Source organism: Cucurbita maxima, unplaced genomic scaffold, assembly GCF_002738345.1.
Source record: "Cucurbita maxima cultivar Rimu unplaced genomic scaffold, Cmax_1.0 Cma_Scf00050, whole genome shotgun sequence".
NCBI classification, from domain to species: Eukaryota; Viridiplantae; Streptophyta; class Magnoliopsida; order Cucurbitales; family Cucurbitaceae; genus Cucurbita; species Cucurbita maxima.
The window spans coordinates 855,531-867,801 of record NW_019272066.1 but is presented as its reverse complement, the minus strand read 5'-3'; the positions used below and the strand labels follow the sequence as shown (position 1 = coordinate 867,801).

The 12,271-nt window shown below is 38.8% G+C and overlaps 2 protein-coding genes across 3 annotated transcripts; one reads left to right on the top strand and one right to left on the bottom strand.

The window, feature by feature from the left end:
• The first annotated feature begins 501 nt into the window (after nucleotides 1-501).
• Nucleotides 502-6,840, top strand: LOC111471319 (probable leucine-rich repeat receptor-like protein kinase At5g49770). 2 transcript variants are annotated; one of them, XM_023117038.1, is made up of 19 exons: nucleotides 502-908; nucleotides 1,519-1,642; nucleotides 1,791-1,862; nucleotides 2,022-2,096; nucleotides 2,202-2,273; nucleotides 2,352-2,513; nucleotides 2,626-2,700; nucleotides 2,769-2,840; nucleotides 2,934-3,005; nucleotides 3,090-3,158; nucleotides 3,241-3,315; nucleotides 3,388-3,459; nucleotides 3,535-3,669; nucleotides 3,758-4,224; nucleotides 4,319-4,462; nucleotides 4,596-4,717; nucleotides 4,830-5,049; nucleotides 5,189-5,424; nucleotides 6,196-6,840. In XM_023117038.1, exons 1-19 carry the CDS (start codon nucleotides 818-820, stop codon nucleotides 6,652-6,654), a joined length of 2,814 nt encoding a protein of 937 aa, XP_022972806.1. In that variant the 5' UTR covers nucleotides 502-817; the 3' UTR covers nucleotides 6,655-6,840. The 2 variants fall into 2 exon arrangements, with proteins under 2 accessions (XP_022972806.1, XP_022972807.1); XM_023117039.1 differs by lacking the exon at nucleotides 2,769-2,840.
• An 844-nt stretch (nucleotides 6,841-7,684) lies between these two features.
• On the bottom strand, nucleotides 7,685-10,438 carry LOC111471320 (probable serine/threonine-protein kinase PBL28). The gene is made up of 6 exons (XM_023117040.1): nucleotides 10,154-10,438; nucleotides 9,885-10,075; nucleotides 9,617-9,815; nucleotides 9,358-9,521; nucleotides 8,334-8,438; nucleotides 7,685-8,206 (listed from the first exon to the last, which is right to left on the bottom strand). The coding sequence occupies exons 1-6, from the start codon at nucleotides 10,239-10,241 to the stop codon at nucleotides 7,871-7,873; spliced, it is 1,083 nt and encodes a 360-aa protein (XP_022972808.1). The 5' UTR covers nucleotides 10,242-10,438; the 3' UTR covers nucleotides 7,685-7,870.
• Between the last annotated feature and the right edge of the window lie 1,833 nt (nucleotides 10,439-12,271).

Here is a 12,271-nt window from a genome sequence, read left to right as displayed (position 1 = left end):
AAAAAAAAAAAAAAAAAAAAAAAAAAAAAAAAAAAAAAAAAAAAAAAAAAAAAAAAAACGACTTAAATAACATGTAACTTTTCGGGTAAGGAGAGTTTGACAACTAGTCGCATCGCCTTATAATAAATTTTGAGGCGATTCATGTATGACAGACCTAGACGTGATCTTGCCGAACGATCATACAAAATCTAGGTGGGAGGAGTTGTCGACGGGTCGCATTGCCCTATAGTACCTTTTAGGGCATTTCATGTCTACCCGTGTGGACATGATTTCTGCTAACGATCATACATCTAGAAAATACAATAAAAAAAATAAAGGAAAACAATAAAGTGATACAAGTCAAGAGTTTTGGCTTGCAAATACAGGACACACGCTTTGACAAACATGATGTCTATGACACTGGAAGCCTCTTAATACCACTAGTAGTTGTTAGAGCGATGGGAGTGTTTTTATCTTGCCATTACCGTCGCTGATCTTATGGGTAGCACATGAAAATGTTAGTCTCTGATGCGTATTGGGAGCGAAAATATGGGGTTTTTTCGTGCTGATTTTGAGGTAATGCATTAGTGGGGCAGCTCCAACTTAAAATTCAACTGTGAGCATTAAATTGCTTGAACAAAATATCAGCGAGCATCTGATGAACGGCATTGAATTGATAAGAAAGATCAGCGAACCTGATTATTACATCCACCTACCAGCATTCAAGAGTGATGCAACCAAAAATGAGAAACGGAAATGGGCAGAGGCAGCCTTGTTCCAATGCCTGGTTCATTGAAGAAGGAAGCGACCAAGTTGTGTGCGTGGTGGGAGCGAAAATATGGGAACGATTTGGGCGGTTTCAATCGTGCAGACGCTGCTATTTTTGGCTTTCTTCCATTTGGCCGCTTCCTATACTGATTCCCGCGATGGTAAGTTTCTACTTAACCTTGTTTCTTTGTTTTCTTAATCTGCCATTTTTCAGTATGAAGCCTTCCATTGCAAAGAAGACAAAGCCAAGATTTCGTTTACTTTACTTCTCCAATCAAATCATTTCTTCCTGATGGATGAACAAAATAAGGGCGCTTAAAATGTCTTCTATTCGCCCACGCTGTCAAATTTTCTTCCCGACTTGCCTTACTTTCAATTAACTCACCACATGATGAGGTTCATTAAGAACCGTTAAAGTATTGATATAAAAGATTGATGAGTGATTTTATATTGTTTATGTGCAAGAGCTCGTGTATTTGAATATTATTTTCTTCCAATTAGTGTTAATTTCTATTTCTTACACCTACAATTTTCCAAGTTGTCTGTAACCATTCATTTAAGCTCTTGGAAGGATGTTTTGAAATTGATTGACGATTTAAGAGCAGCGTATTTGAATCTAGAGTTTTTTAGTTCCTATACAATTTGTTAGAATGATCGTTTAGAAACTACTGAGTGTCACAGTGAAGCAGATTTTGAGTACCAGTTAACTTTGACAATGTTAAGAGGGTGGATGGGAGCCTTCTAAGCTTCATGCTCATGTTGTTGGTGCAGCTACAGTTCTTCGAGCTTTGAAAGATGATTGGCAAAATACACCACCAAGCTGGGGTGCATCAAATGATCCCTGTGGAGCCCCCTGGGAAGGAGTTATTTGCAACAATTCAAGAGTCGTTGCATTGTAAATATCAAGTCCTTATGATTTATAACATTTCTCTTCCCTTTAGTTTTACTCCTTATCAATCCTTGAACAAGGTTTCGGTTCTGTTTATTTCTCTTTAATATTTCGGTTAAACCTACTCACTCAGTATGTGTGGTAACCTCTTTAGGAGATTATCGAGTATGGGCCTAAAAGGTAAACTTGGTGGTGACATTGGAGGCCTTACTGAACTTAAATCATTGTGAGTCGCATCAATCTCTTAGTGGTTGAGTTAACAGGAGCAATATGAAATAATATGAATTCTGATCATACTTGCAAGAAACTTTTCTGTTTTCTAGTTTAGCAAGCAGTACCAAACTGTTGATTGAGGTCATTGAGTTTCTAAATGTTGTAATTGCAGGGACCTTTCAGCGAATGGAGGCCTCATTGGTTCGATCTCCCGGGCGCTTGGGAATTTGCTGAAATTGGATACCTTGTAAAGAGCGCTGATAAGCAAACAAATTTGCTGCCATTAAACTTTTATGCTTTTGTTTTTCTAGAGCTATGATAGTTATTTTCATTTTCCATTTTCAACTTTCAGGAGCCTTTCTGCGTGTGGATTTAGTGGTACAATTCCGGAAGAACTAGGCAATCTTGCGGAGCTAACCTTCTTGTGAGATATAATTTATTGATAAGAAAAAAGGGATATTCATAGTGTCTTCTTTCCAAGTAGAACTTTTCTCTATCTCAGGTCTTTATATTCAAACAATTTCTCTGGAACCATACCGGCTACTCTAGGAAAACTCTCCAAACTCTACTGGCTAGACCTGGCAGATAATAAGTTGACTGGTGCTCTTCCAGTTTCCACTTCCGAATCTCCGGGTTTAGATCAACTTTCTGGGGCTAAACATTTGTGAGTATTATTTTCTCCAAGCAGCCCAATCAAGTGCGAAGAAATATATGTAGAAATAGATGTATCTACACCCCAAGAACATCAAATTAAACCTCGACTTCGTGAATTGCAGTCATTTCAGCAAAAACAAGCTGTCAGGAGCCATTCCACCTGAACTTTTTAGCTCTGAGATGGAATTATTACACATGTAAGTGGATATCAATTCAACAGCTCTGTTCAATCATATTCTCTTGCAAATCTTAATTCTTTCCTCAGATTATTTGACGGGAATAATTTTTCTGGGAGTATCCCACCAACATTAGGACTTGTTCAGTCCCTTGAGGTTCTGTGAGTATAAGTTACTTAGCCTTCAATGTACTATATAACATCTTATATAATTTCCTCTCCACGACTTATTGAAGCTGTTCAAATATGTTACAGTCGACTTGATCGAAATTCTTTAACAGGCAATGTCCCATCAACTCTGAGCAACCTAATTAATATCAATGCATTGTGAGTACTTATCATATAAAAATTACTTTTTTGGGTAGTTAATCAACTTCCTTTTTGATCTCTTTTACTGCGTGCTTCTTTCAGGCATTTGGCCAACAATAAGCTAACAGGTCTACTACCAAACTGTACTCAAATGAGTTCACTAAGTCACGTGTAAGCAAATGACAAGGAGCTAACATTTCCATTTTGATCTTCATTATATTAGTTCACTGACTTGTGAAGTTTGTCTTTACAGGGACCTTAGTAACAACTCATTTAACTCATCAGTAGCTCCGGAATGGTTCTCAACTCTACAATCTCTCACCACTCTGTAAGTTCTACATCACCGTTTTTTGAAATTTTTGACATTTAATGGTAAATGTCTATGCTAACATGGTTTCAGTATTGTTGAATATGGGTCAATACGAGGAACTCTGCCAGAAGGAATCTTTATCTTACCACATATACAGCAAATGTAAGCTTTGTTTAAACATTAAGGTGGAATTCTTAATTGCAATAAATAATTTAATGTTATCTAAAATTTTCGCAGAAAGCTGAAGAACAATGCATTTGGTGGGACATTAATTATGGGTGACAGCATCAGCCAATCGTTGCAGCAAGTTGATTTGCAAAATAACGATATTTCCTCAGTTACCTCTTTTTCGGGATATACTAACACATTGATGTGAGAAAAATGCTTACCATTTTCTTAATGTTAGATTCCATGTTGTTCTTTGCATTTACCTTTATTCATTCATGAGTATCATTTGTAGGCTGTCGGGAAATCCTGTGTGTAAAACTAGTGTCCTCTCAAATACGAACTATTGCCACCTTCAACAGCAACAAACAAAACCATATTCTACGAGCCTTGTCAATTGTGGTAGTAAGTCATGTCCTCCTGATGAGAAGCTGAACCCTCAGAGTTGTGAATGTGCCTATCCATATGAAGGGACCTTATACTTTAAAGGATCCTCTTTCCGGGAATTGTCCAATATAACTCTATTTCACTCATTGGAAACGAGCCTTTTTAAAACTTTCAACAGCACGCCTTTTATTCAAAGCCCTTTCGTTAATATTGATGATTATCTTCAGATACAACTTGCACTTTTTTCATCCCACGATAAGTATTTCAGTAGGGAAGACATCCAGAAGATTGGGTTTGACTTGTACCATCATAATTTCCAGCCTCCCGATATGTTTGGGCCATACACTTTCAATGCATCTCCTTATCATTTTCCAGGTAATCTTAATAATCATTTTACCTAAAAAGGTTCCTTAGTTATGCCTTAGCATTAGCCATGATGAACTGATGATAAAAGCATGAATGCCTCAAGCCATCAATGGGGGATCAGCTTCAACGAACACCAGAATGGTAATTGGAATAGCTGTTGGCTGTGCCTTTCTTGTTCTATGCCTCATTGGAGTTGGAACATATGCAATTCAACAAAAGAGACGTGCAGAAAAGGCCCAGCCACATGGTAAATGATGTTAATCATTATTACTTTTATTACCATGCTGTGAGTTTGTACGGTTGTTGGTCGGTCAGAGATCTTGTATTCTAATCAAATTTCTCTAAGCTTATATCTAATCCATCTTTCTGGGTACCAAAAGGAAACGATAGTGGAGATGCGCCACAATTAAAGGGAGCCAGATGGTTTTCTTATGATGAACTTAAACAATGCACAAATAATTTCTCCACGAGTAACGTGATAGGATCCGGAGGATTTGGCATGGTAAATGTACTAATGATTGGTCATTGCTTTCCTGAACGTCCCTTCCTTTTTATCCTGTTCTTGTACAAATTGCTACAGAGTTGTTTTAGCACGGTCGTCAACATTGGTACAGGTATACAGAGGAACGCTGAAGGATGGAAAAGTGGTTGCAATCAAAAGAGCTCAACAAGGATCAATGCAGGGTGGCCTTGAGTTCAAGACAGAAATTGAGCTTCTTTCACGAGTTCATCATAAGAATCTTCTAGGCCTAGTGGGATTTTGTTCCGAACAAGGAGAACAGATTCTTGTTTATGAATTCATGCCTAATGGGACACTTAGAGAGAGCCTATCTGGTAAGTTTCCTCGACTCTTTTGGGCTGTCTATCTCATTTATGTCAAAAAAAAGTGGTGTGAAATTGAAGTTGGGAATATTGGTGCTTTTTTTGTGTTAATGCCCCATTGAATATCTAACTGCAAATAACATGTGTTTAGGAAAATCGGGTATTTATCTTGATTGGAAGAGAAGACTTCGTATCGCACTTGGGTCGGCCAGAGGCCTGACTTACTTACATGAGCTTGCTAATCCTCCCATAATCCATAGAGATATTAAGTCCACCAACATTTTACTAGATGAACGTTTAAATGCAAAGGTTGCAGATTTTGGCTTGTCCAAGCTCGTCTCAGACAGTGGAAAGGGACATGTTTCTACTCAAGTCAAAGGTACAATGGTAAGTAGTTTATGCATCATATTTTTGTTGTGTCAGCATTTCAATCAAGCGTTTTCTAGTAAAAATAATATTTGATTGACAATGTAGCATAGGAATGAGGAAATCACAGTTTACTTAGAAAATTAAGATATCAAGGTTGGTTTAGCATAAACGCAAGTAATTAACCTCTTGAAAACTGTAATATTTAGTTTCTTCCGTTAAAAACAAGGATTGTTTGTAGTTGATAAAAGGAAAATGCACTTCCCAAGGACATTGGAAAACAAGGCGGGGGAGATTTTGTATAACCCAAACCCACTGCTAGCAGATATTGTCTTTTTTGAGCTTTTCCTTTTAGGCTTTCCCTCAAGGTTTTTAAAATGCGTCGGTTAGGGGGAGGTTTCTACACCATTGTAACAAATGTTTCATTCTCCTACTCAGCCGATGTGGGATCTCATAAACTACCCCCCTTCAGGGCCTAGTGTTCTCGCTGGCACTCATTCCCTTCTCCAATCGATGTGGGACCCCCCAAAGCCACCCCCTTCGGGGTCCAACATTCTTGCTGGCACACGCCTCGTGTCTGCCCCCTTGGGGGCTCAGCTTCCTTGCTGGCATATCGCCTAGTGTCTGGCTTTGTTACCATTTGTAACGGCCCAAGCCAGCTTCATTCTCCTCCCCAACCGATGTGGGATCTCACATTTTGAATCACGAAAACTATAACAACCCTTGCAATTGTTTAGAGTTTTTCATACCATTGTCCTGTTGTAACGATATGTTGATGACATTCATGTGCAGGGTTATTTGGATCCTGAATATTACATGAGTGAACAATTGACTGAGAAAAGTGATGTATACAGCTTTGGAATAGTCATGTTGGAATTGATAACCGCTAAGCTGCCAATTGAGAAAGGAAAGCACATAGTTCGTGAGGTGCGTACGTTGATGAATAAGAGTGATGAAGAATATTATGGTTTGAAGGATATAATGGATAAATCCATCATCGTTAATACAACAAATCTTATTGGGTTCGGAAGGTTCTTAGAGTTGGGCATGCAATGTGTTGAAGAGGCAGCTGCAGAGCGTCCCACAATGAGTGATGTGGTTAAGGCAATTGAGAGCATTTTGCAGAATGATGGAATCAATACAAGCTCAACCTCAGCATCCTCATCAGCCACAGACTTTGGGGCTTCCAAAGTTGCTTCTAGACATCCTTATAATGATGCTATACTCAAAGAGGGTGTCATCAGCCAATGATTAGTGGATACTCTTCTCATGTAGAAATGGGCAGTAATGTTTGATATGTTACTGAAGAGCAGTAAATACTAGCGTCTAGACTATGAATTGTGATTTTGCGTGGAAGGGTTGTTCTGTTGTAATTAAAATTATGTTTCTAATTATAGATTAATTTTGAGGTGAAATTTTGGCACCTAGGTTTTTAAACTACAGATTTCATCCTGTGCCATAACTAAAGATTTCATGAAAAACATATAAACTTGTTCAATGCCTCCGACCCCTCTATCAATCTATCAATCTATCAATCCATCTGAGAAGGAAAATATAATCGATATTTTTCTATGGTTAAATACCATGTATCTTGATCTATGGTTATTTGGGACTAAATCTGAATTCTGTAAATTTAGACGAGATTTTATAGGGTACTAAACCCTCTAATTCTCGATCTCTTGTATTTTGACTTTTTTAGTGTCCATGCTGATTTTCTAACCCTCATCCTATAATATCTTATAGTGTGGCTTGATCGGACACTTTCTGTATTATGATGTCTCATCACTTGGCTTCCTCAGAGTACATCTATACCTATCTAGGTTCACTATGAGGTCTTAGAGTGAATTGGTTAGCCATCTACTAAATAACATTTGGTCATATACCCAAGTGTCAAGTATTTGTGAGACCCATCTTTAATTTGTTCAAACTGAACTAGTAGGACTTTGTGGATCATCACTCGATGTAGGTTTTCTATCAAGGATTAATTGACGACTCCCTAATAGGCCATTAAATGTTGTCATAATCTAGGAGGGAGTCACTCTCATGCCTACCAAGCTACTATATAGTCATGTGATCCCTTGCTCCTATGGACATGTTCACGATCAAGAAATAGTTGGAGATCCGTTGATCACCCTCACATAAGTTCTATATGTGGCACATAATGTGATCTCACGATGCTATGTGTACCAACTCTTGATTACTATTGAGTATGATTGCATACCCTTATCTACGAAGACAAGTTTACTATTAGGAGGCCGACTACAATAATGTCCCCACATCGTCATATAAATCGTAGGGGAGTGACCCCATACACTGGTAATACCGTACATGCCTTCCTCAATTGAGACGAGTTCATGATGAGGGGTGAGTTAAGGATAATAACAAATCATCCCCGCATGGTATAAGAACAGTTCATCCGATACAAAACAATTAATGATGAAGTATACTTAATACATATGTAACGTCTCTAGCCCTTGCGGCCTTGCAACTTCGTGTAGATAATCATTTGAAGCTCTCTTACGCATTCTATCATTGTAGGCCTTTCACTGCTCTCTGTCCGGACGCAACGTGAAGCCAAGTTTGCAAATATGGCTATGGATTCCATTGTGTATGAACTTCGACTCATCTCAGGATCTATCACTTTACGTAACTTTTTTCGATCATTCAATATATGCCTTACCTGTACGACAAGGTTTTGATCATTGGGGCCCTGGTTCAAGTCCACTGCTCGGCGGCCTGTGAGGAGCTCAAGAAGAACCACTCCAAAGGCATATACATCACTCTGCACGCTCAGTTTTCCTGTCTATTATCAAACCAACAACTTCAAAATTGTTTCTTTCGATTTTTTTTGGAAATGATTGAGACATTTTATCTGTAATTTGAAACCAGCTGAAAAGAGAAATGATGTTATTTGTGTTTAAAGGCAATACCGAAGTATACTCAGGGTCGAAGTATCCAAACGTGCCGAGGACTCTTGCAGTCACATGTGATTCTTGTCCTTCTGGCATGAACTTTGCAAGTCCGAAGTCTGATATCTATCAAGCAAATAATACGAGATTAAGATCAAGAAGATTACATAAAATCACAACTAGACCCTATTTTCTTTTATCTTTTATTCACAATTGTTTGGGTTAGGAATCACGAAGTTTCATCATACTATGATATTGTCCAGTTTCTTCAAAAGGTCTCATACCCATGTTCATTTCGTTAATTAGCCAAGGTAGGACTCCCTCCCAACAATCCTCAACCATTAGTATGTAACATATTTTGTCCTCATTGAAATATGTCTGCTAGTAAGAGGTTTTCACACATTTTTAAACAATATTTTGTTCTCCTTCCCAATCGATATGGGATCTCACAATCTACCCCTTTGGGACCAAGCATTCTCATGACACTCATTCCCTTCCCGAATCGATGTGGGACCCTCCAATTCACCCCCTTTCGGCCTAGTGTCTTTACTAGCATATCGCCTCGTGTAACCTTATAAAGGGTGTTTTGTTCTCTTCCCCAACTGATGTGGGATCTCACAATCTACCCCTTTCAGGGTCCAGCATCCTCGTTGGCACTCATTCCCTTCTCCAATCAATGTGGGACCCCAAATCCTCCCCTTTTGGGGCCAGTGTTCTTGCTAGCACACCGCCTCGTGTCCACCTCTCAGCCTCCTCGCTGACACATTACCTGGTGTCTGGTCTGATACTATTTGCAACTGTCCAAGTCCACCACTTTCTCTCAAAGTTGTTAAAACCATCTGCTAAGGAGAGGTTTCGACATCGTTATAAAGGGTGTTTCGTTCTCCTTCCCAACCAATGTAGGATCTCACATAGTACGTCATTCCCTTATATTTGAAAATGGGTACATAACCGAGAAGAAATGACGCTCTCTCTCCATATCAAAGATTTTATATCTAATCGTTATTGTTGATACTCTTAACTAATATGACAATGGGTTGCTTACCTTTGCATCCAAGTTGGAGTCGAGAAGAATATTTGTGGACTTGAAATCCCTATGGACAATAGGCATCCCAGCAGCGGAGCTTGAATGGAGATAGGCCAATCCCTTGGCAGCCCCAAGTGCCACTTTCAGCCTCCCTCCCCAATCCATCTTTGATTCTCCGATCCCTAAACACCAAATCAAAGATTCACTTAGCCAAAAATTCAATCATTATTATCTAAACCCAAGAATTTGGATTCAAACTAAAACAAAAACCAACGACCATTTAAATGATCTTGAAGGTTCCCTTTGTGCATGTACTCATAAACTAGAAACCGATGCTTCCCATCCGCGCAATAACCAATCAACGAAACAAGATTTGGATGGTCCAATCTGCTCAGAATGTCCACTTCCACTCGGAACTCACGCTCCCCTTCTGCTTCCTTAAATGGTGGCAGCTCCATTTTCTTGACCGCTACCACCTTCACACAACCAAGGTTAGTTTCGTGCCAATTTGAACATAGATCAATGTTTAAAGGAGCAAAACAGACCTCTCCCGATCGCAAGGTGGCTCGATAAACGCGACCAAAGCCGCCTTTACCGAGCAAGTTGGCGTCGCTAAAGGAACAGGTGGCCTCTTCCATTTCCCTAAGGGTGAAGACAGTGGAAGCATGGTGTCTTTTGGGGGGTGTTTGAAGGGTTTGATGTTCAAGCTGCCACAACTCAGCTGGTCTGTAGATCCCTGATGAACACAAGTTGGTGAGGCAAGAAAAGAGACGAGAAAGGGAGAGTTGAAGATGATACATTTGATATAACATACAAGGGTCTTCCGTTTGGTGTTCTAATTGTGATGACTTTTTTCGTCTACGCCTCTTGTTCCATGCAGAAACCAAGGTAAAAGGCATCATTTTTGATGTCCAATGAACATGATCTCTTCTTCACACTTCCTCTTCAAAGGCTTCCATGTTGTATCATTTGATTGATACTGAAAAGGCAATCTGTCAAAAATGTGCAACAAACAAGGAAGAAGAAAGCAAAAGGGTTTGGGCAGAGAAATGAAGATATTGTGCTTCAACGAAAAGAAAAGAGAAACCAAAATGTTGGTTATTGAAAACGAAATGCAAGCTGCAATCCTCCATTCTCTTTATTTTGTAGCTTAAGACTTGGCTGTTGGGACGTCCTTATCCGTTTTTGTTGAACCTATCATTTCCTTTTTATTTTCCTTGCATTATTACGTTTATTGTATATTTTATTTTTATGGTTCAATCCTAGGAACTTCAAATTAAAGCGTGCTTTGCTTGGAGTAATTGTATGTTTGAGAGTTTTTTTTTACCAACTATGGGAGTGAGAAAAAAGTATACCAAAAGAAAAAGACTACCGAAAATAAAAAATTTGGATTTGAAAGGGTATAATTATTATTTGGATTTATTATAGAGGAAACAAAAAAGGAATTAGGGAGGGCAAAACCTACCATTTTAATAAGCCCATCCTCACCATAATTGGAGATTATTAAGTATGGTTCTAGTCCACCTTTACTTCCAACTTTATATTTATATTTATTTATTTATTTATTCAATTTTAAAATAGTTTTTTTAATTGAAAATTAATCATTTAAATTCATATTTTATAAAAGAAAATCATTTTTTTTTTTATACTTCTCTTCTAAATGAAATTTTTTGATACTCTATACACGATTCATACGTACGAGTATGGACCCACCAGTCAGTTCGCACACCAATGGGCCCCTTTCCTTGCCAGGCACCCGTTAGAAGTAGTAGCCATCATGGTAACATTATGTAAAATGTAATGGTTGTTCTTCTGCCGGGTGGTGTACGTGTCTGTACCCTCATGATGGAATAGGGGTATCCCCCAATGCATGAGCACACATTAATGCATGAGGTCCCAATATTTTTTTCATTTTCGACATTATTAAATATAACCCCTGCTATCATTTTATTCATATCATACAATTTCTCATTTTCGTTACCATATTATTCATACTTCTAACGGGATTATATTTCATGCTATTTATCGTGTTTCCATGTCATTCATATCATGTTGTTTACATGTAATTTAATAGATATAACATAACATTTCATAACATGCCGTTCATACAGTAAATACCTTAATAGTCACACAATACAATCCAAGTATAACATATCACATCAGATTATATTGCATATCAATTCATCCGAGACAACATAACATTTACATGCTAATATTTATGTATTAAATCATAACAGTCTAACCATATGATTTATGGCACATGCAAAATCATGGACATGTGCCAACTATAACATACAATAGCTATAACCTGCAATGGTAGGGCCACTTACTTGGTAGGCCTTAGCCGATGTACTTCCTAATTAAATTTTAACGTAAGTTCCTTGCTCCTCATAAGGGTCCTACGTTATCGTCGATGGTTGGTTCCTATTGGATAGTTCAACGCCTTTATTAGTATTTCACAAAATAATCATAAATCCAACTTGAAATTGTGAAATACAGTCTTAAAATGACCTAATTTACCTTAAACGAGATCAAAATCAGGCATGAGAGGGTCGAAACTGTGCCAAACAGGTAAAAAAATGGATTCTTGAGTCGAGAAGCCGAGGCTGAGCTGCCGAAAAGCCGTTCAAACCATCGGAGTCACGGGGTTTGCGCGTCAAAAAATGAAACGTGCCGCAACCAGAGGCTGTCACGTCTGCAGGCTAAAACCGGGTAAATAGGCGGGTCGCTGGTTCGGTCACGGGTCTGGTGCAGGCTGTTTCTTTGGGCTAGAGCGGATCTGGGCTGGGCCGAGGCGTTGGGCTGAGGCGGATTCGGCCGTGGGTGGTTTTCAGGCTGGAGATGTTGGCTGGAGGTGGATTGGTTTTCGAGTCTGGGTCGTGGTTTACGTTCGTGGATTGGTTTCGGGGTGCTTTTCGTGGCAGAATGGGGT